At 42.3% G+C, this 24,425-nt stretch overlaps 2 protein-coding genes across 2 annotated transcripts; one reads left to right on the forward strand and one right to left on the reverse strand.

Annotated features, from left to right (window-relative positions):
- Window positions 1-2,202: 2,202 nt before the first annotated feature.
- Window positions 2,203-5,548, forward strand: znhit3 (zinc finger, HIT-type containing 3). The gene is made up of 5 exons (XM_079355955.1): window positions 2,203-2,407; window positions 3,504-3,535; window positions 3,625-3,690; window positions 4,554-4,631; window positions 5,225-5,548. The coding sequence occupies exons 1-5, from the start codon at window positions 2,331-2,333 to the stop codon at window positions 5,425-5,427; spliced, it is 456 nt and encodes a 151-aa protein (XP_079212081.1). The 5' UTR covers window positions 2,203-2,330; the 3' UTR covers window positions 5,428-5,548.
- A 1,094-nt stretch (window positions 5,549-6,642) lies between these two features.
- myo19 (myosin XIX) lies at window positions 6,643-24,154 on the reverse strand. The gene is made up of 24 exons (XM_079355946.1): window positions 23,804-24,154; window positions 21,203-21,341; window positions 19,269-19,417; window positions 18,841-18,954; window positions 18,126-18,255; window positions 17,971-18,040; window positions 17,739-17,841; window positions 16,476-16,572; window positions 16,313-16,389; window positions 15,889-15,979; window positions 15,549-15,714; window positions 15,366-15,439; window positions 15,161-15,282; window positions 14,434-14,547; window positions 14,103-14,279; window positions 13,881-14,018; window positions 13,686-13,793; window positions 13,532-13,602; window positions 12,477-12,556; window positions 11,259-11,422; window positions 10,284-10,413; window positions 9,934-10,019; window positions 8,911-9,234; window positions 6,643-8,818 (listed from the first exon to the last, which is right to left on the reverse strand). Exons 1-24 carry the CDS (start codon window positions 23,861-23,863, stop codon window positions 8,705-8,707), a joined length of 2,898 nt encoding a protein of 965 aa, XP_079212072.1. The 5' UTR covers window positions 23,864-24,154; the 3' UTR covers window positions 6,643-8,704.
- Window positions 24,155-24,425: the final 271 nt, after the last annotated feature.

Below are 24,425 nucleotides of genomic sequence, written 5' to 3' on the forward strand. Positions count from 1 at the left end.
TGTTGGGTTTTTTTTGCCCTCTTTCTTTATGCATCCAAAAATCCGCTTCTGGGGTGGGCAAATAAACCTGCTTGGATGTTTGCATAACCCTGTTCTTGCTGTAAACGCACAGAGGTGTGCGCGCCTGTGTGTGAGGTAAACAGAACAAAGCTGTTGTTGGGACATCTGTAACGTATGCATGACATCATCAAACCTCAGTGCGTTTTTCTAAACCTGTTAGGCCACCCAGTTACAGAAGGTTTTGTAAAACAGATTTTTATTTCTTTATTCAAAATGTATTTCCTCATTGAGATTAAAAATCTCATTTACCAAGAAGTGTCCTGGCCAAGAAGGTCTGCAGCAAGAAAAAGTTACAGACATAAATCACAGAGTATTTACAAAGACAGATTAAACAAGTCATCAATCAAAGCTTCTACAACCTGAAGCATCTTCTTCCGACAGCTTCAATCTACTTTTAAAACGAAACCCGCTCCCTCAGACAAAATTCATGCTGCAGCAGATTCCAGGCTGCAGCAGCAGCATACCTGAAACTCCTTTTCCTCATTTCAAGACACACCTTCGTAACGGACAACAACCCAGTAACCAGTTTGGTGACTTGGTCTAAATCCAATTTGATCCAGTATTTGATCATGCCTATATAAACCCCTTTATTTACCTCTGGGGTGGGGGGAGGGGTAGCAGAGAGAACTCCCATGATTCCCCGACAGCTTCGACATTACATAAATAATAAACATATACTTATAGAAGGTCAGCACGTTGTTTCTGAGGTTCCTAAGAGGCCTCGTTTAAATATCACATACGTTGTCTTTCCTGCACAGGTTATGTACATTTCTTGATACCAGTATGAGACTATTTTTAATGGCACAAGTTTAATTGGTAATGTTTATTCTTAGTCATATAGGGGGCTATAACTCTTGTTTCTGGTTTAGTATACAGAAGGAGGGGGGACAGCTGTTGTTTATTGTAAGTAATGTCTTGTGTCCTGCTTGTCTTGTATACTGCTACTGGATGCCTTGAATTTCCCTCGGGATCAATACAGTATCTTTCTATGACCTTTTTTTTAATTGTTTTTATTGAGCGCCCCCTGTTGGTGGAATTAATATACTGTGTGTTTAATGTTTAAACTGATGCATGACCTTTTTCTTCTGATGTCTCCTCAGATCTGCCCAAAGGTTCGTTTTTCTGACGTTGACAGCGGCCACGTACTCCCCCCACTTTCCCTGACCCGGTGAATCGAGCGTTGTGACCCTGCTGGGATCACATCGATTTATCTGTCACGAGATGGCTTTTCATTCCTCCTCTGTGTAACTGGATGTTTGACTGTCGAATTAAAGCTGTGTGCAGAAATAGTTAATGTTGAGTTTTAAAGGTCAGTAGTGTGACCATGAAAAACATATCGATGAATATAGTTATGTCTGTTGGTGCAAGATATTGTGTTCTATTTTAGATCAATAAAAAGCTGATGTTGACTGAATCAATCTGGGTTATTTATACAACTGATTACTGAAAACATCTGGTTCTGTTATGACAGCTGCATTTGAGGGTTGTCACTGCTTCAGGCAGAGCTTATCCTTCAGCTGCTTGTTTGGCTTTAGGTGATCAGCTGATGAACATCCCTGCTCTCCAATCATTTCCTCTCTCCTGTCTGTACGCCGCCTGCTGTGATGACCCCGGGGAAGTGGCTCCACAATCAGACTTCGAGGCTGATTAGCAGTGCTTTCAAAAACTGGTCAAGTACACGACCTGCTCCTCGAGAGATTGCATTTACAGATTTTATAATCCTGACTTTTTGTTAAAAAAAAATTTACTTTGTGAATTTACTTTTTTAAAAATTAAATAAAATCAAATATGCTCATTTCATGCATAACAGAATACACGCAGCTGTTTGTTTGGTTATGCATGTGTTTTTGAGTTTTGCTCAGAGTTAGAGAGAGAGAATAACTCAGGAAAGCCTCCTGAGAGAGCTGCATGTGTAATATTTACAGTCCACGGTGTGAGCACAAACATCCGCATATTTCAACCATAGACTAACTAGTTGGTATGGTCATAACATTTCTTCCTTCGACCCTCCTGAGTCCTGACTTAAAAATATAAAGTCGGCTACATGTTATATCCTGCCTCCTGGAGTAAATCCTGCAGGTTTTTCAGAGACTTTCATGCTCCTTGCAGGACGTTACCGAAATTCCCTCAGAAGACCACTGATCATCCTGCTTTTACTTTGAAATCACGATCAAGCCACCGGAACTGACATCACTTGCTTTCCTGTTTGGTTGCAGCACGTGTGAGCTGTTAGCTGAGCAGAGCAAACTTGTCTCACAGATTATTTTTGTATGTCAAAGATGCAGATCTGCAGCGTTTGCCGCGAACAGACCCCGAAGTACAAATGTCCATCGTGTCGAGTCAGATAGTAAGTGTTTGTCTTCTAACGCCAGCTCAGCTTCCGGTCTGCTGCTTTCAATAACAAGTTTAAGCTTGTAAAGTCAAAGAAAATGTCTTTCTTTCAGTTTCAAACTCGCAATTTATTTCATAAAATAAGACTGAAGATAAATGATGAGTGAAACAGATTTAGGAGCTTTTAAGCTTTTTATCCTTTAGGAGCTGTTAACCTTCTTATCAGTATGATTGGTCTTTTAATGTTTTGTTTCTGTCACTCAGGGGAGGTGATTGGAGCCTCTCATCGTGCTTTCCATTAAATGCTGCGTCATGTTGGTTGTACTGTATTTCTCTGTCTTGTAGTATTTGCTCAAGGTTTTTGTACAGTCTTATTTTCTCACCTCTTTTATTTTCTGTCTTGGGGAATCCAGAACACTTTCAAACCTCCGATTTAAAAGTCATCAGTTTCTAAATCTTGCTTTGCAGCTGCTGACTCTCACCACATTACTTAGATTTATTTTCAGACAACTAATGTGAACCATGACACCTTTGAATCAGTTTATCACGATTTTACATGAATCTTTACATCCCTATCAACTCATCAATTCATACACCGCTGCGTGAGCAAACTGGGTTCTATGGTTCGTCCCATTACTCAGAACGTGGAGCTGGGAATGACAGCAAGTCATCACAGTCTCTCTTTAAAGACATTCCGACTGAATTTATGATTATAAAGTCCATTCTTACACTTCAGTTTCAACCGTTTAATTTAAAAAACCTTGCAGGAGTTAGTGCTTCCTGTTTGTAACCCACCCCTCATAATAATCTCAACAACCCCGGAGCTACTGCATCAACGACAACTGGAACTACTTTCATGAAAGTTAGACGTCAACACAACATGGGACGGAAACCTGTGCAGCTCAGATGTCACTTTAATGATGTTACACCGTGAACGACTTCTCTAAGACACCCCGCCACAACATTTAAAGAATGATCATTTGATCTATTTTGATCTGTTATTAAAAACACTTATTTTCAGGGTGATGACTAATAGATCTGATGGTTTGTCTCAGTGTTTGTTCTGCCTGAAAATCAACTGTTTATTGATTATTTTGCGTTTTCTCATGCAGTTGTTCCCTCGGCTGTTACAAGAGGCATAAAGGTAAATGAGTGATGGTAATATTTTACTGATGTAGTCCCCGTCTCCTCATACAACGATCTGCTGCTTCATATTCCTCGTCTTGTTCACAGACACCTGTCTACCTGTAGAGCAGCCTGCACCTCCTCCTCATGAAGCTGAGACGACCTCGAACACCGGTATGTTTCACATCATCACTCCTCCTGAGGAGTAACCTGCAACTCTGACACCTTCAGTGTTTAGTCAGCTCTGCATTTCTCAGGCAGTTTGATTTTTCATGTACGAGCGCTGTCAGCATTTACCAGTTAATCACCATTAGGTTGCCATGTGGTGAACACTGAAGCTTCAGCGTTTAGCCAGCTCTGCATCAGTCTGTAAACCTTTCTACGTTCTAACCTCTCTCCATTTTTCAGAAGCATCTCCAACATTGATCCTAGTTTGAGCAGCTTTCTGCTGCTGGAGCTTATTAGAAACATGCAGAGGCTTTTTAGGTCGGGTACAATCACTTCTATCTGAACCAGTTCCACTGCCCGCTTCCATCACTGCAACACCTGTTGACCTGATAACTGCTCTCATATCTGACAAACTGAGGGGCGTCCAAAACGGCCGTGTGTGTGTGGGGGGCAGGGGGGGGGCGGCCGGCCTTAAAACCGCCAACCTTCTCTGGTCCAAACAAATCCAGACTATTCAGGAGCAGAATCTAAAGTTAGAAGGAGGACATACTGGCTGCTGCATTGTTGTCTGAGAAGCAGCACTTCAATACAGCATGTTTCCTTCATGTCTGGTCGTAGAGCAAGAGAGCTTTATCATTTCGGTCTCTACTCATCACACTGACTGGACCTTTTAAAATGCTTATCTTCATCAACAGACAAAATAAGATTGTCTCTGAATTCTTGCAGTCATGTTCTTCACAGTCTGCATTAACCCAAGGTAGTGAGTCGGTATATGTTAACAGTTGGGATTGGCTGAAAGTGTCCATGAATAGATGAAGTCCCAGTTAACATTTGGATCCTGTTTGTTTTTTCTTCTTCTGTCTTTGCAGAGCAGTGGACTGTCGAGGATCTTCTGCATGAAGGGGACGTCGTTGACAAAGTTCCTCTGCAGAGACTCCAGCGGCTCGGTATGAATCCGACATGAACTCATTTTTCTTCTGCATTACTCTGTGGGCTATTTAGCAACGAACCCTTGAATTGAATTTACCTCGGGATAAATAAAGTGTCCTGACACCTTTAAAAGCACGTTTTAAAGTCGGTTTCATGGTATAGGATGAAGGGCGTCTCTCGTGTCCACAGAGCTACACGGTCAGCTGTTTTCAGCTCTATGTAACTTTGGCAGCGTGCTGAGGTCACCTGACCTGAAGTCGCCGGCTAGCCCGTCTCTGTACTGTTTCATCTTTTTCCTCGTCCATCTTCAAGCCAGCTTTATGAACAAACCGATCTCAACTAGCATGTCATAAATGAGCCTCTCATAGTAACAGTTTGACTACACAGACACGTACTTCTTCTACTTCTTTAGCTTCTCCCCTGCTTGTCAACAGATGCAAGTTGTCTCAGAGATGGTGGTGAAGCAGAGCAATATGTTTTGTGGCACCACAGACGAACTCGGAGACCTCCAATTGGCGCTGAAGCACACTCCTCTAAAGTCCTACATGTTGTTGCTTTCATAAAAACCTGATGTGTAACGTTGAGTTTTCTTCTACATTTCCTCGTACAGGGCAGTCGAAGGAGCTCAGGGATCTTCTTTGTAACCCCCATCTGAGATGCTTGTTACGTTCAGTTGATGCTGCAGACAACAAATCAGACGCCATGAAGGCCGCCATGCAGGAGCCGCTGTTTGTTGAATTTTCTGATCAGTGTTTGAGAATCGTGGACGACGAGGTGGCGTTCTCACCCTTCAATGAAGCTGGTGATTTATAAAACCTTTCAGATCTGGCATGAAGGTTTCTAAGTAAGCCGTTTGTGACATTTTGTACAGTTTGTTGTCTTTTGACTTTTCGTGCTACAGTGTTTTAATAAATGCTGAATGTTTTTAATCAGATCAATGTCTTGAATCATCGTTTAAATGCTGCACAAGGTTTTAAGTTCTGCGTCGAGATGCACGCATCGTGAAAGTCAGGGCTGCTACCAATACGGACATTTAAAATAAATCTTGCCGAATTCAGCCGACTCCAATACCCTCAATCCATTTTCTATACCGCTTTCAGTGTTTGGGGTCGCTGGGGACTGGAACCAATTGTAATTGAACAGGAGGCGGGGTTACACCAGCAACACTCACACCTAGGGCAATTGTCACCATTGAACCTAATGAGCATGTCTTTGGACTGGGCTCCTGTCAGGCGGGAATTCAAACCAGAAACCTCCTTGCTGTGAGGAAACGGCGCTGCAGCATCATGCGATACGATGTTTAAAAAAAACAAAACTATTTCCCAGCTTGCTGATGCCGATGTGTTTTTCATGACTTCTTTTGTCAGACTTTCACGGTGCCGACATGTTCTCTAAAGTTTGACCAAGAAAACGGATCAGTGTTCCCAACAGGTGACTTCTGCTGCCCTTCTCTGAATCAGAAGTTAGGTGAACTACAGCACATCACTCCGCTGTTCATCGCCCTCCAGCAGCTCCAAGTTACTGCTCGCATCAAATTTCAAACTCTGCTCCTCTTTACCTAAACTCTCATTCAGGTCTGCACTCCCCACTGCCTTCTACACTCTGACAATAAAAGGCATCTGGTCCAACCTTCGCAACAGTCCTAAGTGTCTAATACTTACTAGGCTCTTCTGTCGCCCCCTGGTGGTGGAATAAACTACCAAACTAGTTTCAGTCTTCAGAGTCCCTTTGCACCTGAATGAACACCTACCACCTTCATGATGGTGATATCTAAGATGGTTTTTGATGCTGATTTGGACTCTTGAACAATGTTGAGCTCTGCCTCTGGTCACTTCCTGACATCGTTTGCTCCTCTCTAGATCCTCACTCGTCTTCTTACTTGCTGATCTTCCTCACTTAGGATAAAAGCGTCTGCTAAGTGATTCGCTGAATATGCCGATATGTGGAGAGGGCCGAGTGTGATGCCTGAATAAAGTCACGTGTGAAATTAGCTGATCACACGTGAACGTTTGAGACAAAGACAAGGTCTGAAGTAAAAAGACATTTATTAGAATAAAACAGTCACTTTTAAATACCAACATAATTTACTTTGATCTCTTAGAAGACAAAACAAATATATTCAAGACTCTGAACTCATGGTGACACTTGATGCACATAAAGAATCATCAGAGCGATCCCTGTGAAGGTTCAAGTGATTTAGTCTCATGTAGAATTAGTTTCTGACACGACTATTAAATATAAAGATGAGCTCGTTCTCACATACTCAGACTTTGGTTTGGACTTGCATCGATACTTTGGCCACACAGTGGTTCAGTCAAACACTTTACAAAGAACCTTTAACAAACAATGAGCAGCAATTTCAACTAAACAATTTCAACAATGAGCAGCAATTTCAACTAAACTTTTGGATGAGACCCATTGTTCTCAGTCCTTTCTCAAACCAGCTCCTTACACTCTAACTTCTTTCTACGGTTTCTTTTTCCAGGACTTTCTCAGTGGCGTTTTCCTGGTACGTAGCCTTGTATGGATTGAGAAAAATCTTGTTACCATGGTGATGCATCACACATTAATCTAAGGCTATATAAAGTGTGTTTTCCTGCCAAAGCCTGCAGATGATTTAATTTCTCCACATTATTGAAGGTTTCCTCTTTCAGCTGAGTGTGACCTCTAACCGAGTTCACGCCGTGACGGACGGATGAGCGCTGAGGGTCTGGTTTGAGAAAGGCTCTTCGTCTGTCTCCCTGTAAAGAGTTTATGTGCAACTTGTGCATTACATGTGCAATACTTGCTTCTTACTTTTTTTCCACAGAACAAAATTCACACTAAAAAAAAGAAAAAGAAAAGAAAAATGCTGGTATGATCGTATTATGTGCGTCTGAATCATCAACATGTTTTTACACAGAAAATAACCAGTCTATAAATTCCCACCTAAATAGTTACCCTGGAATAAATAAATGTTTCTATCTATTAGTGGTCGAGTGTAGATTTTAAGGCACAGCGTTAAAGGCGTGGATCAAAAATTAGACATTTTAAACATCAATAAGAAAAAACCTAAAAAACAAAGACTGTGCCACGTCATTTAAAGTTAGAGTCAATAGACTTCTCCTAAAGTAAAACTGCTCCATTGTCCCTTCTGGGCCTCCGTACATGTGTAGGTGACCCTGTCCTCTGACTGGATTTTACTGTTCTGGTTTCTTTAAATTGACTTGGGATATTTCTGGGTGGAGCTGGGGTGTTTCTTCCAGCCAATGACAGCGCAGCTGGGGAGTTTAGCAGTGGATACAATTCAGTGATCGGACACGTTTCAAATTGGCGAATATGACGGATACGGACGTAGCAGAAAAGAAGAGAAAATGTTCTCAAAGTGAGGGGAAATGCTAACTGGATAAATAATGGATAGAGACAAACACTGGTTGTTAGCCTGTGCTAGCGTGCGTTAGCTTGCAATGTCGGTACAAGCAGTAAGTGAGCTTCTGGTGGAGATGAGCCCAGGAGGAGGGGCCATGTTTGAATGTCATTTACAAACATTTCTATTGACTCCACCTTTAAGTTCCTCCGAAAAAGACGTAGAAGAAGTATTTTAAAATAGAATTCTGTTTTCCTTGTCCTGCAGCACCGCCATTATTAATACAACTTCCATTGGGTTCATCATTGTCTAGAAGTGGTTGACATGGCACATATCCGACAAGCTCTAAGCGTTTCTGGACGGGCTACAGAATGATTTTAAATTAGAGAAGCTTTTCCTGAGGATGTTTGGCGTGTAGGCCACGACGGATTGTTTTTGGTCTAAGAAAACTGCATTAGCTCACCTGATCATCTGTTAGGTTAAAGCGTTATTAGACACACATACAAAGCTTTGGTACAATTGCATAACAATAGTCAAAAACATTCCAGGTTTGATAAAAAAAAAAAAGAAAGAAAAATCAGAGATGTAAATGATCACCTTAGCTAAACCTCCAGGTTAGTTCCCTCTGTGATGGGCAAAAGACGATAGCAGCTGCTCGAGTATAAAAGCACATCGGAGCCCACATCGAGTGTCCCTCATCGGGTCCATGAAATCAGCATTTGGTATTCTGCAGAGCAGACCCGCTCACAAGGTTTTGTCTAGCAGGATCTCGTTAAAACCTGTCACGCAACTCTTGATGTCTGGCTGCCTGTCAGCATAGAGGAGTGGAGATCTCTTACAGTGCAGCTTGATAGATCCCTGAGGACAAAAGGGAACAAAGGGATCCATGATACAGATGATACAAACACATTTGAGGAGGTGTGGTAGGATTAATGTGGACTGTGCCTCACCCTCGGCTGGGCCCGTATGGAGGCCAGCTCCTGTGTGTACTGGTTGGTCTCCACCTTGTACTCCCCTCGCCTGGAGTTCAGGTTGAGGCAGGCCATCACATACATGATCTTCTGGAAGCCTCTGGCTGTCAGGGACACGGTGACGGAGGGTGCCGATGCCAGAGCCAGTCCCAGGGGCCACCCTCGCACTGTGACAGGTTTGGTGCTTTTAGAGAGCTGCACAGAACCTGGTTCCATGGCAACAGGGTTCAAAACTTGCTGCTCCTCCTCCACGAGGTCCTCTGCATTATCCAGCTCTGCGTCAGCCAACGACTTCAGTTGTGCCTGCACGACAATGAAAAAGTCATTCACATATCATAAATAACTCCAAGTGAGTCAGTGACTATCAGGAGTCAGGAGAACGGCTAGTTTTCATCACTATTCCCTGAAGAGACATGGCGTTAGCTTCCTTTAATAGCGCAACTGTTTTTAAAAACGGTGAATATTGACTTAGCAGAGCCCTGCATTCTTCTTCCTAGTAAGAAACGAGTCAAAATTACCCATGATGCAGCTCAACTGCCATAAATGAAGTCAGGTCTGGTTGCTAGTAGAGCTAGAAGCTACTCGCCTCAAGCAAAACTAAGGAGCACGCTAACAGAGGTTGTCTTATAGCGCCACATCCTCAGATTTCTGGAGTATCCATCACACAGTAAATCAGTGCGATGCAGAGAAAAAACAGAAACAAGCTATAAATCACTGTCGGCCAGCATACGCCAATAAGGGTCATATCAGACTTAACAAAGTCCCTGTGTTGTCTTGTTCTCAGGGAACTCCCTGGAGGACATGTCTGTGGAGGGTCTGAGTCCTCCAGCTCATGGTCAATTCGAAGCCTGATTCTAAGGCAGCTGGACTTGGTTGCCTTCGGATTAAGCATTGAATCCTTCCTCGTCACAAAGTTGCCAGAACTGTTTGATCCAAAAACAGCGGCTGATGAGAGCAAGAGGCCACACGAAACAACAACATGTCCTCTTGAGTCAGACTCACCCTCCTCTTCCTCCAGGCCCTCTGGATGACTGCCGCGGCTCTGCTCCACCTCTTGACCTGCTTCCTCACCAGCCAGGACCGCACCGCTGCAGGAGACATTAAACACATTCAACCTTCAACTCTGTGCGATGTTAATCACCCTGCAGCTTTAATCTGTGCACTTCATTCAGGAGGAAGCTCCAAAGACAATCTGTCATTAACTCTTAATAAGATGAGGAGCTTCTCTGACTGTTTCCTGTTGGCCCGACAGACAGGTCACAACCAGCAGACACACTCTGTAAAGAGTTCATATGTTATTGATCCCTGCTGTTTCCATTCATCTGTATCTGGCCAGGGCATTAAGAGTTTACCTGCTTGGATGAGAATAGCAGACTGTTGACGTGCACGCCGTTTGCGACGCAGGTACCGCAGCCAGCAGCACTGAATGGAGAAGGCACATCGGGACATGATCTTCCTCCTCTGATCCTCCAACAAATCAAGCTGCAAGACAAAAGAGCGAGCCAGGTCATTCTCCGTTATTTACTTTACAGACCTGATAAATAACTGAAACACCCCATGAATCCAATCAAAAAAGAAACTTTCACAAAGATTCTCCGCGATGTGCACTAACCGTCACATAAACACGCAGCCTAAAAATGATCTATACTCCTTTCTGGATTGATATCTGCAAAATTACGTCTGAGGTCATGAATACTTTGATTAAACCAGAGCCTCTGCTCATCATACTGGGAACATCTCTGACCTCTAAAGAACTAAGTGCAACGCAGCGGCACTTTCTTTCTTATCGTCTCAGCACAGCAAAGACATTAGTTCTTACTCTGTGGAAAAGCACAGCTGTACCCACTTCTAAGATGTGGTTAGGAATGCTAACTGACACTCTCCACTTGGAGAGGATAAGATATGTTCTGAGGGACAGACTTCAGCAATTCAATAACATCTGGGAACCCCTCGTGTCATATCTTGCATCTGATGGCTGAATACAATAATGCTTGTCCTAGCACACTGAGCAACTGAGATAACTGAAGAGTGACGGTCTCTAAGGGTCGGGTGGGCAGTTTTTATTTTTCACTTTTATTCTTTATTTTGTTTGTTCCTTGTTCTTTGTGTTGTACATTATTGCATTTATCTTATTTCACAAAACTTCTGTGCCTCTCATTATACCAAGTCTTAAATGACTTCAGGATTACATGCACATTGTAATGAGTAAAAAAACGAGCCACATGTTTATTGTTGGTTGTCTGTGTGAGTTGATTGTTTAATAAAAGATATTTGAAAATACAATAAAAATGATTTATCAGAAATACAAAAATAAATGAATGACTGACCATCAGCTGGGTGAGAAAGACTTTAGTCCTCCCGCAGTGAACCCCTGAATTGTGTTTTCCATTTTCACGCTTGTGCGGGGAGTTGACCTCGTCAGGCTGCAGCATGCCGTGAAGAAGCTTCTCCACTTCCTGACGAAGAAAAGAGTTGTCGTCGGACTCCACGCCTAAGATGGAGAGGAGATGTAGTTGAGGTAATAATTCATGTGACGGCAGCACAGGACTTGAACGATCAGAGGATATATAGTCGTTAAAAGTGTTTAGTGAAGCTCTGTGAAGCGATCTGAGCCCCGTTTCCACCGAGCAGTCCGCTTTGGTTCAGCGCAGTTTACAGTAAACTCTGATCTCGCTTGAGTTTTCCACAGCCAACCGTTCCCTTACCTGGTAACTGTTGTGTAAACCAGATGGCGATAGTTGTGTCAGCTACTTAATAATGGGGCTTCATAGCAGCATGACACTGTGTAGCCCAATATTAAATTCAACGAGGAAGAAGAAGGTAAACAGAGGGCAACAATGGAGGCCGTCCAGCATTCTATTGGCAACAGAAGGCTACTTCTGTTGGCATTCTCCTGACTCCTGGACTGAACCTGACCGCTTGGTGGAATGGAGGTTTGGAACGGCAGTGATTTGAGCTAAACATTATTACACTCACAATAGCTCTGTTAACATGCAGGTGGTTAAAAGCTGTAACTTTGCCATATGCGCCATCTTTGTTTAGTTTGTGAGAATTCTTCCAACAAGGACTAAATACATGAGGTCAAATGAAAAGCATTATGTCTGCAGGTGATTGGTCCACAACCAAAGTAAAGCAGTCTGAGAAGGACTGAAATATGTGTCCTCATTTTTATGAGAATCCATCTTTGAAGTTTTTAAGATCTTTCATTTGGGACCAAAGTATCATGCTGCTGCATAACTACAAGCAGCTAAAATATGAGATGACATGAATGTAAGTTCGAGCACACGATGGCCTCTAATGAGAAAACAACGTGCACAGCATGCTCTGATAATCACAGGGGCATGCATTTACCTGGAAAAGTTCATAAGAAGCTGCTACATTTATTATAACGCCTTTAATATAGAAGTAAGGCCGGAGTTTATTAAGAGAGCTAAAGAAGGAAAGGGAGAATAAATCAGCAGACCTAAAACAACAAAATCAACTTTTTCTTTACAGTAAATAAAACAAAAGTGACCTTTTGGCAGCCCACAACAAACTCCACTTACCCAAACAGCGGCTCCGTGGCTTGACATCTGAATGTTTTCCAATCAGTCCGTAACGTTGCAGGAAGTTTTTGTAAAGAATTCTGAATGACAGAAATGAAAGGCCAATCAAAATCCAGTAAAGACTAATCAATGCTTGAAGCTCAGAGTCCCCATGAGACAGAACATCAAGAGTCAATCCTGACGGATTTCCTACCAATCAGGATACAGCCAATCACTAGAAAGAAGGCCACCATAACGTTTGGATGAACCCAATTTGATTGTTAGCTTGGACAAAGCTTTTAATTTGCCGGAAGTCAGCAGACGTTCACAATGTTTTACAGGAAGAGAAACTATAATTTGGATGTTAAACTACTCTAATAGTTTAATTTTATTAAAATATACGCTCAGTGTGTACAGACTGAGAAAAAGTGAGCTTACTCTCTGATCAGACATGAAGCAAACATGCTATGTTGAAGTGCTGCTTCTCTGACAACAATGCAGCAGCCAGTATGTCCTCCTTCTAACTTTAGATTCTGGTCCTGAATGGTCTGGATTTGTTTGGAACAGAGAAGGTAGGCAGTTTTAAGGCCCCCCCACACGGCCGTTTTTGGTTTGTCAGATATGAGAGCAGTTATCAGGTCAATAGGTGTTGTAGTGATGGAAGCGGGCAGTGGAACTGGTTCAGATAGAAGTGATTGTACCCGACCTAAAAAGCCTCTGCATGTTTCTAATAAGCTCCAGCAGCAGAAACCTGCTCTAACTAGGATCAATGTTTGAGATGCTTCTGGAAAATGGAGAGAGGTTAGAACGCGGAAAGGTTTACAGACTGATGCAGAGCTGGCTAAACACTGAAGCTTCAGTGTTCACCACATGGCAACCTGTGTGATCATCCACTCTAGAGTGGAGGGGGGAGACAGCTCTCTGCAGTGTTTAGAATTTAGGCTGCAGTACCCATTTTAAACACTGGGTGTCAGAGATACATGTTGCTCCTTTAACACAAATGCTGGATTAAAACTAAGAAAAAGTATTTTTCATTTCATACTAGACTTCAAGAGTTGACAGGAAAAGATTTGTACCGTATAGGAAAGCCAGCAGCACTTATATGTATGGTCTCCACAATCCCGCAGGCCTCCAACTGCATGATAACCTGACAAGAAATCCATCTATTAAAAATCTCTCTTTTGTAAAGATAGAAACACGAAACAGTGTTATTCCCTGTAGAACATCTACCTCCTCCTTTTTGAAGGTGAGCGGCTTGCAGTCTGGGTTGGGTTTGATGCAGCGGGTGTAGTGAGGCGTTGTGGTGTGGAGGATCTTCATCAGGCTCTCCAGAGAGTTCTACAATCAGAAACAAACGTCACCAGTGCCATGACTACACTCTCCGAGCAGAACAAGAGTATGTAAACATGACTGACTGACTCCCACCTTGAACTTGGAGACCACTGTGACTTTACTGAGTCCCTTAGAATTTGGACTCTCACTTTCCTTGTCAGAGAAGATCTGGTGAAGCAGCGGGTCCTCAGACTTCTGCAGCAGTTTGATGAGCTCTGCTGGCACCGGGTCCTACAAAACAAAATCCAGTAGATGGTAAATAAATAGGTCTTTAATCAACTTCCTGAACTTTCTTTCACAGCTTTACTCACACACCTTGTTTTTCTCCACCATGCCCTGTAGCTGGTAGTTGACCTTTCCAGCGTAATGAGACACAGTGAAGTGCGGCTCCTTGCTGAACTTGTCCCAGCTGATGTTAGAGTTAACGTGAAGCTCCTTTTCCAGACGAAACCTCAATGTCTTAGTGTCCGAGGTTCGATTTAGACGACTCTCCTATAGGACAGATGTGTAGGTTTATTTTTGGAGAGGGAGGTTTTGTCTGTTTTGGATATGACAGTGGATAGAGGAGAAAATCAGGGGGAGAGAGAAAGAGAGAGGGGAATGACGTGTGAAAGGAGCCACAGGCCAAAGACACTGAGCATCATACCTCGTTAAGAAGAGAAAACACACCGATGGGGCTTCCCTCGATGAGATCCAAGCAGCTCTGGTTGTCTTGGTATTTGACGAAGGACCACTGCAACCCCTCCGTCACATATTCCTCCTGAAGAGGCACAGATTAGGATAAAGATTAAAGAATTCGAGGGAAAAATGTGTTTTTCAAATACAAAAAGTATGATTAGTCGATATCTTTTTGATCCACAGAGACTGAATTAGAGTCTCTGTAATACTCCAGACCTCAACATCCACATAAGAAGCAGATTACCACAAGAGACAAGACAACTGAGTTTACATCTTCACTCCTGAAAAGTTTTAGAACATTTCAGGAATGCTCCTGAAATCCTCCTTTACTCATGCACTGCACAGCAGGAGTCTATCCCTGTCAAGCAGAAAGGGGCGGGGGTCTCCTGGGGTTAGATGTGACGTAAAAAAACCATGCAGTGGCGTCGAAGCAACACAGACCTCCACATGACGCTATAATAAGAATATATGTGAACAGCATCACAATCTGAACTACAGAGTGGAGAAGAACAGGAAACAGAATGCTGCATCATTAGAGCACGGAGATCGTAGCAGTGGCGTGCAGACAATCTATGGTCGTGCAGCGATCACACGGAATAAACATCACCACCCCCTCCCACTTCAGCTGTTTGTGTTCACGCATGCAGCTCAGCACGGAAACTTCAGCAAGTTTTCAGGAGTCTGTCAGGGGTTACCTGCTGGGATCGGAGATAATGAGCCACAAAGTGCTGCTGCAGCTTCTCATTTGCATAGTTAATGCACAGCTGCTCCAGGTTGTTGATGTAGAAACACTCAAAGCCGTACACATCGAGTACTCCTGGAGAGAGAAGAGAGGAGAGAACTGAGTGAAGGAAACAAACACAGGAATACTGAATGCTTCAGATAAAAACAAGGTTTTACCGATAAAGTTGCTCCATGTGGACTCGTCTGCACATATGCTGTTGTTGATAAATGTAACCAGCCATTCAAACAACCTGTGGAGGGAACAAGTGATACTTTGACTCCAAAGGATAGAGAGCCTGTGATAATAAAACATGAAAAGACAAATGTTGTGTAGTGTGATCCTTGATTCTTGTCTCTTACTGTGCGTAGATGACCTTGGCCAGACAGTCTCTCCTCATGCTGCACTCCGCCTGAGAACACGGCTTGCGCACGCTCTGTTTCCCCGCCTTTAACATCCTCACTATTAAACACGTCTGAAGCTCCTCGGCGGGGACTTGCAGCAGCTCAGCAGCCCTCTGCAGGAAGTCTGGTACAAAATATTCAAACACATTATTATCAAGGAGCAGGTGGATGTTATGGAGCCTGAATGAAAAGTTTCTAAATCAAGCATGAGCATCGTAGGATTGTTTCTCCAGCCTTCAGTGTCTGAATCATCAACTTGTAAACACTGAAATATTTTGAATTGAATGGTATCCTGTACCTTTGGTCTGTTCTTCTAGGTCACATGGATGTGATTCATCCATTGAAGAGGAGAAATTTAAATTCCCCAGCTGCAGAATCCCAGCTAATATCTATACAGCACGCCAGCATAAAGAGAAGATGTAGACGTTGGTTACAGATGAGGGGAGATAATGACACGCAGCATGTCTGTTGATGATTAGGTAACAATTTAATCCTTCACTTAAACTCTCCACCTGGCAGTTAAAGGATTATCAGAACATTTATTAAAATGCAGAACATGACTTATATTTACTGACAGATGTATTTGTCTACCATTATTTTATTAAAAGATGTTGGTGTGGAAACAAATGAATCGTCCTCTCACTTTAAAAAGATTAAGGACTGTTTATAAAGGCTTAGCAGACAAAGTGACAGTAGAGTGTTGCCTATGATGAAGCCCTTACCCGGAATATTTGTCTCTGATGCTCTGCATTAATGCCCAGATGAACCATCGCCTTGATGGTCTCATGAAAACAATCCTCTATGAATGAGACATGAAATGAACATGAATAACGAGTGAACAACAAGAGTGAAAAAAACAAAACAAGGAAATGTCTGATGACGCACCCTCAAGTTTTCTTTCTGAATTTGGCAGCCAGGCAAACCGTTGTCCATGAGACATCTTCCACTCCCTTCTCTGCTCTGACGTGGCCCCTTTCATCATCTGAAAAACAACACATGTTCATGTTATTACATTTGAACGCGTTTCATATTAAACTAAAACACTTTGAGCTCGGGCGGTTCGGTGCAGTCCTGTTACTGCTCAGGTCTGACTACACGGTCTGTTTCTCTGTTACAATGCTCACAGTGTCAGACAGCGTACACTGTATGCTTTAAGCCCAATTTAGACACAGGTTTTGAGTCGTACAACTCATTTTGAAGTTGGCTGGATCACCTGGTGCCAGTGGTGCAGTGCACCGTGAGGCATGAAGTCCAATCACCATTCCACCCAATCATGATTGATGTTTTGGCGTCGGACTGCACACACTGTGTGAGCAGAGCCACGAGCAGATTCCCAACTCTAAGATATCCCACCCCCCCCCCCCCCCCGATTTCTTCTGCACATACTGACAAACAGCGTCTGAAATTACCATGGCAACAGCACACACACCCTTTTTATCTGTATTCTCCCTCCAATCATGAAATAAACTATGGCAGAACCACCTGTGGACCTCCAGCGGACAGAGAGTGTATGATGTAGCTGCGGGTGGCTTTTGTTTGTTAGCGATGTGTGTGTGTGCGCGTCAGAGAGAGAAAATCAGTTCAGTATGAGCACATAAATCTTGATGTCTGCTTGTGCATCGTCAACGATTCAATACAATCATAGAGTGTACGCCGAGCTTCAGATTAGCCAATCAAAGAATCATAGTGTTTCCTTGACTTGGCTGACAGACATCACAATGAAACAAATCATCACAACCAACGTGATTATGTAGGAGGGAGGACGGGCGGGGCTAGACAACACTAAGGAAGAAGGCTTTAAACATTAAAAAAAAGCTTTTGTTGGCAGAGCTCAACAAACGTTTCCTCCAGGTCATAATTCCAACTTGTTGAACAAACAGTTCTTCTTTTGCCTCACCAGTTTCTTTACAATTGTTACTCTTGTTTGTGCAGAGTGCTCTGTGCTCTCATTGGTTAACGTCACTGACAAGACAGAACAAATCGTAGAAGGCAGAAAGAAAATCAAACAAACTAGATTTTCTATCAGGAGGTTGCCTTGATTGTTGGGGTAAAGCGGTTGATTCTCAGGGCTGACAGGCCCCAACAACCTGCGTCTGCTGGATCAGGGTACAATTGTGCTAATGGCGTGGAGCCATCGGCATAACTCACCTGGTAGAAGATGTGGAAGTTTCTCTCATTAGCTGGTTGGCAGGACACTCTGGTTTTCTCTAGTAAATATGTCTGCACGGACGCCCCCACCAACAGCTGACCTCTGAGAGTGAAAACAAAATGTTTGAGAGATTAAACTGATTGACATCTTTAACTCTAGTTCATCATGAGAAAGTGAGAGGATGCTGTATTGAATAATGAAGTGAAGTGCGGTAGGCTCGGCTGTCCGTACCGGTCTAGCTGCAGCTGGATGTACTTTCCAAAGCGGCTGCTGTTGTTGTTGCGTAGCGTACATGCGTTGCCTACACAGGAGAGGGAAGTGTTAACTGAGACGCTCTTATGTGGTTATGATGTCACTGAAAGGACTCCAGTGATCGGTCGTCTCACCAAAAGCCTCCATGATGGGGTTGGAGTCCAGCACTCTCCTCTCTATCCTCTCCACTGTGTCCTGACTCTTCGTCACTGAGGACGCCGCCACTGTGGCGTAGTATTTCATCAGGCAGCGGGACGTCCATGTCTACAAACATCATCAAAGATTATTTATACCAACTTTCAGACCATTTTTATGTTTAGGCATGAAAATAACTATCTGCACTAAATCCCAATTGGTCCCCCCTGCTGGTCTGCACTAACAGTGCTCCAGTCATACTGGGCCTGAACATGGTTACATCTTGTACACATCATCACAGCGTGATACAACAAACAAAGCTTTACTTTATCATGGCACTTAGTCAAACAAACTGGACTTTGAGGTAAAACAAGTTGTGGCACAGGATGGAGTGCCTATTCCTTGCGACCTTAATGTTTCAGCCAAACCAACGTTAAGAGGACTGGTCACTGCAGTGTATTACCCTGAAGATGAGCTGTCAATCAAACAGCCTAACACACCTTCTCACACATTCCTTACTTTGGATCTGACGCTTGTTGCCATTCTGTTGATCATGTTAATGTGAAACCATGCACGAGTTTTAAACAGTAAATGACATAGAGGAGCATATTAACTGGTTATACATTTAAATATGTCTGTGCTCCATGGTCAGTGACATGCTAACAAAGAAACCATTTAGAACTTAATGGTAATAAATGTAGGTTGTGTTATTACCTTTCCTGCTCCGCTCTCACCACTGACCACCAGGGACTGATTCACTGGCTCCAGCTGGCCCTTAACGTTCCTGTAAGCTTCCTCAGCCACAATAAAGATGTGCGGTTTGAACTCCTGTTGACAAAAAACATGCAGATTTATTTTAAGGGTCAAGTTCCACCTCACAGCAAGCAGACAAGAGAACGAGTTTGGGGGGAAATTTTTCCACACTAACAGAGAATGCAAACTTAAACAGTGTTGAGTTGGATCTTTTTCAAGCTCTGCATTCATGCATTAATTATTCCTGTGAGTCCAGGAAGCAGAACTCTGAATTACCCAAACGTTTACCAGCGCTTCCCCTTGCACCATGAACGAAAGTAATTAAAAATGTAGAAATAAATACAGGTTATATAAACCACAGTGAGACACAGCTGAGACGACATTAGTACCTGAGGCTGAGGAGCGCAGTGATACTCCTTCATCACATCCAGAGTGTACAGATCAGGGATCGGCTGGAAGGGGTTAAGAGCCACCAAGGTGCAGCCAGCATGAGTGTAAAACACCTTCACACTGTACCGGGCCTGCAGACATTGCAGCACTACAAGAGAAACACGTGAAATAATCAGACATTAACTGAGGCTAAATATTACAGGTAGAAACAAGAGAACAGAAAAGACTGCAGCATGAGCTTCTTCTGCAGCTCCTATGATTATATACGGTATGTGTCAACTAATTCAGTGGTTCTCGAGTGGTGGCTCGTGAAGCTGTTTTCAGAGGGTGCTTATTGGTGTGCCAGGATGGAAACAATGCCAAAGTCTATGAAGTTATTGTTTGTTTGATTGGACAAATATTTTGAACCTTCTGAGGTCCAAGGCACAACTTTTCATTCATACATCTGATTGGCTAGTTGTGAACTCTCATTAAGACTTGTTGGTGGGTCATCCTGAGGCCAGACCAGTTGACAAGCACACATGCTTGCATCATTGCATAGCCATTTTCACATCTGCACTCCTGAACATTTCTAAACAATTTAAGGACTGCTCCTGAAATCCTCCTGATCTACACATGCACCTCACAGCAGGAGAATTTCAATGTCAGACGGCAGGGTGGAGTCTCCTGAGGCAAGACATGAAGTAAAGAGAACGACTCGACTGTGTAGCAGATGAAGCAACACTTTCCAACACTATAATGAGGATTTTTGTCTATCAATGCTACGTGTAGGTCAACAGAATCACAATCTGAACTAAAGAGTGGAGACCATACTGGAAACCAAGAAACAGAATACAGCAGGTTCATTAAAGCACAGAGATCATAGAAGTGGCGTGCAGACAGTCTATGGTCGTGCAGCGATCACAGGGAATAAATGTCACCGTCACTGCCCCCTCCCACTCACTCGAGCTGAATTCTCCTGATTATATCCTGCTGCATTCTCACATCAGCTTACTCTGACTCTCTGAAGAATAGATGCGAGGAGGCTGGAGGAGAAACTCCAGGTGAAGTCTGAGAGAAACATTCAGCTGTTTGTGATTACACATGAATCTCCTCCTTGATATATAAGGAGTCCTGTGCACGTGTGAAGGCACCAGAGCTCCACAACCCTGACCCTGGATTGTTCTTTTCATCCTTTGGCTGAATCTGTCACCTTATTGACATATAAACTAGAGGATATCATTTACAAACCCTGACCTACTCTTACATAATGTCCGTGACGGTGCATTTCTTTTGGAAAAACAAACAATGGACACAAAGAGACAACCGTTGATTAAGCACTGAGAGATATCATGCTTTACACTAATCAGTATCTCGATCACATTATTTAACTTGAATTGAAATAGGCTAGATAACTGTTGTTTTGTTGTCTTTTGTTTGCCTGCCAGCAGAGTAAATAACAATCTTAGTTCACTCACATGAATGAAAACTGCTCCCTCTCAATGATTCTGCAGCAGTTTAGTAACACAGCAATCAGCCATGGATTAAAATGTATTTTAATCATCCCCTTCAGTGTTTTCTTGACATGATTAAATAAGACACAGCAAAGGCTCAGGTTCAAGGTGACCTCAGAGAGAAGATACGGGGGCACGCTGGCTGGCGGTGTGTTGGTAAATAAATAAAGTCTGCACAATACAGCATGACTGAAAAAAAAAAAAAAAAAGAAGCTTCGAGGCATAGTGTTTGGCCAAACGTGACGAGGAAGCACATTAGTTCAATAAATGGGGGCGGATCTAGATTTTTATTTTACCGAAGTGGCCCAGCCTCGACTCATACAGGGGCAACATTAAGTTTGTGAGCATAAACAGAAAGGCAGGCATTGATTCCCCTGTGTTAACACATATAGTTATTAACAAAGAATAAGGGGTAAAATAGCTCAAGGCCGTTTTGCTACCTGTTGTTGGAGTCACTGGGTTGACCTTGGTGAGGTCGTCGTATGTGTGGAGTTGGTCTTCATCAGTGAGGAAGGCCTGAACTCCCCCATTCAGTGATTCATTTAGGGACGGTTGATGAGAATGGACCGATCCTGTCACCTACGGGAAAACACCAATCATGAGGCAACGATCTACAAAGTACTGAGTGTTTCAAATGAACGGCTTTTTGAAACCAAAATAATAAGCTGAAAGTGGAGGGAAACAAAAATAAAACACACATGACATTTACCAGAATAAAGATGGAATTTTGCAAGACAGGAGAGAATGGTGTGTTTCTACAAATTATGAACCAATGTTTTAAATAACCATTAAGATGATTGCCAAGTCTAATACTGACATTTGTTTCATGACTTCTTGCCACATTGCAGAGTTTTGTCTACACGGCTGATATCGGCTGATACCAATATCAAATGAATGCATCTCTAGTTTTATGCATTTCCTAAATCTAGAGCACATTTAAAACATCAACAAAACTCTGTAAAGATCCAAACACAGAACAAACAGGAAACGCACCGATCTGCTTTGTTTCAGTTCTGATCTGAAACACGTGTACTGATATTTCTTTTTCTCATCATTAATCGTTTAATTGCTACCAGAAAAAATAACATTAACAAATAAACATTTATAAAATTTCAAATGATTCCAAAGAAATGCATTTGAACTTTCTGCTGGCTTCACATTCAAAAAACAGGAAGCAGAAACAAAGATCACTCGACCTTTTTGGATCGACACCATCAGTCTGATATCTGATATGTAAATTACTTCAATGATAGACCTGATACTGACGTCAGATCAAATCTGTCTCATGTCTTTTGTGCATCAAACATTCTGAGGGTGAGAATAATCCCTCAAACTTTGATGAACTACTAGGACCTTAAAATCTGCCGTCATTACGCAATTAATTAACGCTAACTCTTTTCATTTGAAGCGCAGAGAGAGATCTGTCGGACTTTCTAAACATAACAGTATAATAGTTCATTTAAGTCTATTTTCACAAGCCCAAGACACAGTTAGTCTGCAAGAGTACATACATATTTCTCCCTCTGTTTGAACCGCATGGTCAAATGTTCGATATGTGCCGTAATTCATTCAGTCTTGATTACTTCAGACTGACAAAGAGAAATCTGCTTCATCCTGCCTCACATGGCCTGGATCTGTAGCCTGCCTGCTGTCAACAGAGTGACGTACTGAATTTGTGCAGACAATTAATCCAATGACAGGTTGCCTTCATCCCATTATTCCGTAAGGACGTTTTAAACCCTATAAATAGTCTTAATTCAATTTATTTAATGCCGGATGCTTTACAAATAATGTCCAGAGTACACCATGCACTCAAACGACAGTTAGATAACAGATATGGGGCATTCAAAAACTAACAAAGACTCACCAACTGTCCCTGACAGGGTGGGAAATTCACTTTTTCTCCTACCCAACTGGTGGATTCAAAAAAGTTACCAGTTACTAATTTTCCTCCCTGCCGCTTTATTTTAACCAGCAGCATAATGTAATCACGTACAATACCATATCGAGGCTTACAGTGTTCAAGTTTAACATGCTATTTTATAAGGGGAAATGTTTCAGCTATTAAAGAAAACACTGACATTGCCGCTCATAAACAGAAAATATGTTCATTTATGTTTACTATTTGGAGGCTGTAAGAGCCACATCCTCAAAGGCAAACTCATTTAGCTGCAAACAAACCTCGACTGAGAGACCAAGTAAACAATGTGTTGTTTAAAATCATTTTGTTAGGTTTCTTTTATTTACCCGCCACTGTGACCACTAAGTTGAGCAAATTCCCCTGCAAAACCAACCGTACAGGTTAGGGTGCTCATTTCCAACCCTGGTCCTTGACCCTTTATTTATCTGTTTTACTTCTTAACTCTTTACACTTTTCTGTGGTAATTTGTAAAATTTTTAAATCATTAAATTCTGGATGAGGTGATTTTCAGCCATGCTTCTTCTTGTTTTCCATCTCTATAAAATACTTTTTTTTAAATTTTCTTTAATTTGTATTTTACATGTTCAAAATAAACTATTTAAAAGGTGCTGTATAATCAAAGCTAATCTTTTTTCAGACGATTTCAATAAATGCGTTTGTAGATCTAAAATAACCGAAGATAAATTAAGAAAATTATCAGATTTTATTTTTCATTCAACCTAATATCGGCATCGGCCCTAAACATCTGATATCGGTCGCCCCAATCAAAACACGTTAAAACACAAAGTGTGTGTGTCTCTCTCTGTAACCTGTCCCTGTACAGTTTCTTCGACCTGAAGTTACCCACAACAATTTAACTACGTTCAAACACGTCACGCTGCTCTTAAATAATAACATGGCACATTTCTTAGCTGATATTATCGGAATCAGTTAATCATAAAACCGTTTGAATATGAAGCAACCAATCAAAACGGAGAACCGGTACGACCTGATAAAAACACTCCAGCTTACGTTTTAACTTAACATTAAAATAAAAAACCTTACACAAAAACTTCACATTATCTTAAAACCACTGGTTGAACACATAGAGGACGTTGTCTTTTCCCGTGTCCCAACTTACCGTCCCCCCTCCATGTCTGTATCCTACTCCAACGGTTCGTCGGTTGTCCGCAGAATTCATTGATTTAACCGTTTAACCGTTACCTTCAGGTCAACAGTCAACCGGGGAAAAATCGCAAAAAGGAAAATGACTTCAATGAAGCGTCAGATACGTTTTGGTTATTTTACTTTGCTGTCCAGACCCTCAGTATTTTCCATTACTGTCAGACATTCCTCAAGGACAACTTCCCGTGCCTGCTGCATGACGGCATGAGCTCCATGAACGACTGCCTCCCTCCGCTCCAAACGTACACTTATTCCCGCCCTCTTCCCGCGTGCGTGACTATTCTGGGATTTAAGGTACAGGTGCTGAGACAGCCCAAAAAAGTATGTTCCCTTATCAACACAACACCTGAAGTTCCAGAAAGTATACAAGACAAAAACAAGTTTAGTAAGGGCTGTCAAGTTCTAACTTTTTTATTGTGATAAATTGCTATAGTTCAATACGTAATTTTGATGAATCACATTATATTTGCACGTTTAAAATGCCATCATTTCACATTTAAAATTATGAATTGTTAGGCTTTTATTTTGAATTCTTGTTCTGTCTTACTATATATACATATGTGGTTTTATTTTAATAT

Source organism: Symphodus melops, assembly GCF_947650265.1.
Source record: "Symphodus melops genome assembly, chromosome: 11".
NCBI lineage: Eukaryota > Metazoa > Chordata > Actinopteri > Labriformes > Labridae > Symphodus > Symphodus melops.